At 30.3% G+C, this 6,015-nt stretch overlaps 1 protein-coding gene across 1 annotated transcript; it reads right to left on the bottom strand.

Moving 5' to 3' along the window:
- Positions 1-2,810: 2,810 nt before the first annotated feature.
- LOC109154651 lies at positions 2,811-5,446 on the bottom strand. Its single transcript, XM_019302386.1, has 3 exons — positions 5,316-5,446; positions 3,651-3,895; positions 2,811-3,123 (listed from the first exon to the last, which is right to left on the bottom strand). Exons 2-3 carry the CDS (start codon positions 3,866-3,868, stop codon positions 3,033-3,035), a joined length of 309 nt encoding a protein of 102 aa, XP_019157931.1. The 5' UTR covers positions 3,869-3,895; positions 5,316-5,446; the 3' UTR covers positions 2,811-3,032.
- Between the last annotated feature and the right edge of the window lie 569 nt (positions 5,447-6,015).

Genomic DNA, 6,015 nt, shown 5'->3' with positions numbered 1-6,015 from the left:
ATTCTTTGATTGAAGAAACTCTTGTATTTATAGATAGAAAATACTAATTCAAAAGGAAAGTATAATAATTTATTTATTTAAGGGAAAGTATAATAATTTATTTATTTAAGGTAATAACATTATTATTATTATTATTATTATTATTATTATTATTATTATTATTATTATTATTATTATTATTATTATATATTTAATTTCCATTTGACATTTACTTACCAAATAAGTTTTACTACAAAAGTTTTGGGGGAAAAATTTGTTAGGAGGATTTTACTTTTATATATATATAGATATAGATATAGATATAGATTATTATTATTATTATTATTATATATATATATATATATATATATATATATATATAGTATAGATTACAATAGGAATTGTATTACACTATTTTAAAATATTATAATAGAATTTTAACCCAGAATTATTGTACGAATAGGGAAGTAGAAATCAATATATTTTATTAGGAAGAGAGATTTTTTAGGAATTGGGCGGGAAGTTAAAATTGCAGGATTTTATTTTTATATATAGTATAGATTCTTAGAATATAGAAATCAATTGTGCTAATAACACTTTGTATACATTCTTCTATTATTATTCATTTATTTAAGTCGTTGATATATATATATATATATATATATATATATATATATATATATATAACTTAGTGATATTATGTTTATTACAAGTATTAATTACTACGATTAATTGTAACTTTATATAAATATTAATATATTTATTTAGTAAATATAAAGTTTATAACTTTTGTTTTTTTTTTAAACATAAAGTTTATAACTTTATAATAAATTATTATTTTTTTTTGAAAATAACTTTATAATATTTATAAACTAATAAAAAGCTATAAAAATTTTAATCCGTGACATACTAATTGTCAAGATAAATTGTTTTCCACTATACTAAAAGTTATAGTTAGTAGTGAAGACACAATTTTATTTCATTATAGTTGCATAGCAATCAACGTCACGTTTTTATGGCAAGTTGTTAGACTCATTCCTCTAAGTCTAAAATTATAAATTAAATATATTACATATAAATTATAATAGTGTTAAATGTAAATTAAATAAATTATAATTATATTATATTACAAATTAAAATCTAATTATTTGAACATAAATTAAAATTCAATTATCTAAACTTATATTATATATATACACACTTCAGATTTGTTTAACAAGTTCATTGTGTCTAGTTGATAAAGCTTCTAATTGTTCACTAGTAGGTTTAGGTTCGAACCTTACTACGTATAATATGTTAGAAATTTTAAAAGTAATATAATTAATGAATTATTTAATTAATAATAAAACGGGTTGACGGGTTAGCCCGTTTAGCTCGCCAGCCCGTGTTTAGTCCGATTGGCGAAAAATAGGTCGTAATATCGTGGACCGCGGTGTACATGCACCGCGGTCTAAACGGTGCCGTTTGTTTTAACAGAGTGCGCATTTTTTTGTATGTTAATTACAAATTGACACTACAGTATATCTAAACCGACACTGTCTCACGTATTATTTTTATATTATCAAATGAAACTCCAGTTATATCAAAATGATACTGTAGTTGTGGTGAAATGAAATTGCAGTGTATATAAAATGAAACTGAATAATATTTCACATATTTGAGTGTATATTGTATAATGAAGCTATAATTATATCAAAATGATCATGTAATTGTGTTTTTTTTTTTTTTTTTTTTTGAAGAAAACATGTAATTGTGTTTTAATAAAACTATAGTGTATATAAAATAAAATTAAATAACATTTTCACATATTTGAGTCTATAAATATCGAATGAAACTCTAGTTGTGTTAAACTGAAACTGCAGTGTATACAAAATGAAACTGAATAACAGAGTTACTTTTTGCGGAAGGGTGCAGAACGGCAAGAAACGGATACCGTTTCTTTGCATTAAACAAAACGACGTCGTTTTGATGCGCGGTGCATAATCGATTATGCATTGCGGTGCACGATATAATTTGCCGCCAAAAATCCCAATCCGTATTCAAAACGGGCCGAGTCGAGCCCGGCCTGTTTTTCTCTGCCCCGTGATCGGTCAGCCCGTATGGGCCAGACTAACCCATTTTGACAGCTCTACACAGATCTAGCACAAGGTGCTTGGCAGAGAATATAATATATTAAATGGCTACAACTTAAATACCTATGAATTTAAGTGTTTTACCAACATAAATTCTTTGGTAAATTAAATACTTAGGATTTTAGTGATTTACCAACAGATTTTTTCATAGGTAAATTTAATTTTCTTGTAATGAGTCATTATATACAATATACTCAACATCCTAAAGGAAAAAAAAATGTGGCATAGATGAAAGAGAAGGTCATAGGTTTGATGGCATCGCTATAGCCCTTCTAAACGGAAGGTTACATGTTCAAGTCTCATCCCAATTAAAAATGTTGACATATTATGTTGTTGAGCAAATACTATGGATATGTTAGATCCTAGTAACAAAAAACACTTACAAAAAGTTTTTGTCCCTGTTTGGTAACATTTATGTATGATTAACATAAATAATATTATGATCAGGGAAATTATTTGAGGATGTTGCAGAGTTTTCCAAATAATCATAGAAGAAAATTCGATCTAATAATATATACGAAGAAAATTGCTCATTATTTGGACCCATCATATTATATAAACTACAACATTATCCATTTATTTGTACAATGATAGATAAAGGGTGGACTATGTAGACCGCAAAAGATTGTATATAACTGAAAAAGTGCAAGGGCATTGTAAACTCTATTTGATTGTGCAGATCGAAGTGAGATTGCTCCATTTTTTTACCTGATGAAGTGAGTTTTACTAATGACAAAATCCATTTCCATGTTTCTCAGTATACATTTTATAAGGTTCACAAAGCAATACCAGAACATATGAGAGAGGAAAGCTAGCTATCTATCAAGTAAAACTCACTAATGCTTGACTGGCAGTGATCTTGTTTTCCCTGAAAGTAAACTCATTAGATGATTTCCAAGCTAATCAAATTGGAAATGATGTCTACTTGTTCCGCTTTTTGGCCTGCTTTCCTTGCCCCTTCTTAGGTGGTCCCTTTCCACGACGCTTCAACATTTCAAGCTTGCTCAACCGCCTGTTAAACCATAAACCTATGAGAAACAGAAACTCACTATTTTACAGACAAAAAAACACATTACATTTCCAATGTTACAAACATCATCAAATGGATTAAATGTTCACACTTTTCTAATTAATGCTGAAGACTTCAGCATCAATGGTGATAATTACCAAACTTCTACCTATGAAATGCAGTATTCGGCCTGAGTTTTGTGAAACAAAGCCGGATATAGAGAATAATGAACTAAAAGGGAGTGTAATTTGGAATTAAACTCCAAAGCTCAACTTCGAGAGTCCATCTATATTTATATTTTTTAAATTACTTAGCCTCCAATCATATCAGAGATTTGAAGATTTCAATAAAGTCTTGGGTCAGTACAATTCAGACCAAGTGCATCTCCTTGCACAAAATGCTGGGAAAATAATTAAGTGGATGCATCTCCTTTCATAAAATGTTAGGGAGACAATTTTAAGCAATTATATGCAGATGACTATATATATCACGCACACACATAGAAAGAGAAGATGAGGGGAAGGCAATACTCTTGTTCTTCTTGTGCCATGACAAGTGGATCATCCTTTCTGATGTCATGTGGATACCACTGCGCAACCTTGTCTCCAATCAGCTTCTTGCGTAGAATTTTGTGAGCAGATCTCTCACCTGTAGGGTTAAGCACGTGCCCAAATATCCTTGCCCTCGCCTCAGCCACCCCTCCAATGGCTACCGATGCCAGCAAGTTCTTCAGTCTCCCAGCGCTCATTTCTTCTTCTGCTGCAGCTCAAGGCTTCTATTAGACAAATGGTCAAACAGTTACAAGGTAGGGTTAATGAACTATCCAGAAAGTTATACTACTAAAAAAATCACACATTCAATTACATAATGTAACTCATCTCATTGCAAATGTTCTTTATTTCTATATCTTCTATATCTACAGAAATTTATGCAATGGAGAAGAGAGAAGTTCTTCAAGAGAAGAAAAGGGGAGGGTATTTACCTGAAGCAGAGAACTAGGCTTAGGAATGGCAACAGGGTAGGGGTGGGGACATATTCCCCATCTCCTCCAGGGGAAAAGAATTCTTTCCCCATCCCAGTTCCCAGTCAAACATATACAATTCTTAATATTAAAGTTAAGAAAAAAAAAAAAAAAAAAAGCCAATTCTAATCCTACAATAACAATTAACCAAATCCAAATCTTCATGAAATTCTCAAGGGCAACAAAAATGCAAAATACAAACTTCAAAGTCTTTATTCTAAAGTCTTCATCCAAATATAAGAACAAAATACAAAATGCCATATATATCCAAATACAATACAAATAGTCTTCGTTCTTCAACCAACTCATAGAACTCTAACCTCATTCAAATTATAACATCACATTGTCACATTGTCAGCATTCCAAATCAAATCAGTTCAAAAATCAGTGTACACAGTGCTTTAACATTAATATACCATATTACCAATTTTCAGTTTTGATTCATAGTGAAACATTTTTTACTCATCATAACATACAATTCCATTAAAGGTTCCATAATGCACTCAGGTAATAAAATTTTGCATAGAAACATTTGTCTTCCATTGACAGTTCTAATACTAGAAAACCTTATGGTTTCGTTGAGAGTTTCATCAAAGGTTTCAGCACATATTGGTCTTAAATGATTCATTCTAGTTAAACCTTGATTTCAAGTAACAAATTCATGAATACCATTTAGAGTTCAAGCACTATAGAATTTATAAGCTCGCAGAACTCAATGGTTCCATTGTGGGTTCTGTTGTTCAAAAATTAGCTGTTGCATCCTCCAAATCACTTCATTCGTTGGTTCAAACAATCATTGTAGCAACCAATCAAATTTCCCTCTTTACTTTTACTATAAATACATAGAGTTTGGATATTCATTTCAGCTATAAATAACCAAGCACTCAATTCCCTTGTTCAAATCAAATTTCTATGTATTTATAGAGCTTTAAAGTGTTAAAAACCTTCTACATTCTCCTTCATAAATTTCTTGGAAGCCCTATGCTTAAATATTTTAAATCCATTACTTGCAATAAACTAGATTGAGCCCCTAGAACTTACTTGTCTATTATCCTTACACTCAATTCATATATCAAAAATCGTACACTATTAGCCTAAATATTCACATGTATTTCACGGTAAATTAATCCAAAATTTATCCATGAGGAATCAATTGAGAAGTATGAACATTTACCTGGAAAGATGAAGATTCAAAAGCAACCAGCAAACTTCAGCTCTTAAATTTATACTTCACAAGCTTCGACTGAAAGAAAGAGTTTGGGAGAACGATGATGAGATTGGGAGCCTCTGCCAAGGAGTACGAGAGCGGAGAGGCGAAGACATGTAATTGGGAAAAAGAGACTATATAAAATGCACTAAAACGACGTAGTTTAGATATAGTAGTGACTTTTTGCATTGCACTTTTACACTTGGACATATTTACTCTTAAAATAAATATTAAAAATAAATATTTCATTTATTTTTCTTCTTCAACAAATTATGACCACAATTTGGTTCAAACTAAACAGACACTATAGTAACCAAACCGAAATATTTCAATTACAATTTAGAATCGAAATTCGAAATTTAGAGTTTATTAAAATCGCGAACCGGAACGGCGGTTCATGTTCCGAACTAAAAAAAATAAAATACATTTATTGTTGAATTTAAAATAAAGACGGTTCTTTTAATTAAATTTCTAGATCACTGAATAAGTGTGCTCACGCTGTAACACGAGCGGCTTTACCAGCTTATTCCCAACCTGGTCCCTCAGTTTGGATTTCATCTATTCCGTCTTTTATTGAACACTTAATTTAATAAAGCTTATGTTTCCTTTCCAAAAATAAAAAATAAAGACGGTTCAAAATCGCGAACCGGATCCGGAACCGTCAGTT

Source organism: Ipomoea nil, unplaced genomic scaffold (genome assembly GCF_001879475.1).
Source record: "Ipomoea nil cultivar Tokyo-kokei standard unplaced genomic scaffold, Asagao_1.1 scaffold2653, whole genome shotgun sequence".
In the NCBI taxonomy this organism is placed as follows: Eukaryota; Viridiplantae; Streptophyta; class Magnoliopsida; order Solanales; family Convolvulaceae; genus Ipomoea; species Ipomoea nil.
Note: the sequence above shows the minus strand (reverse complement) of the source record. Positions and strands in the feature narration are given on the sequence as shown.

Bases quoted from the DNA above. Each gene is read 5' to 3' on its own strand.
- LOC109154651 (XM_019302386.1), bottom strand. From the start codon at position 3,868: ATGAGCGCTGGGAGACTGAAGAACTTGCTGGCATCGGTAGCCATTGGA. The intron at 3,124-3,650 runs GTATTGCCTTCC...ATGGTTTAACAG, and splicing joins ATGGCACAAGAAGAACAAGA to GCGGTTGAGCAAGCTTGAAA.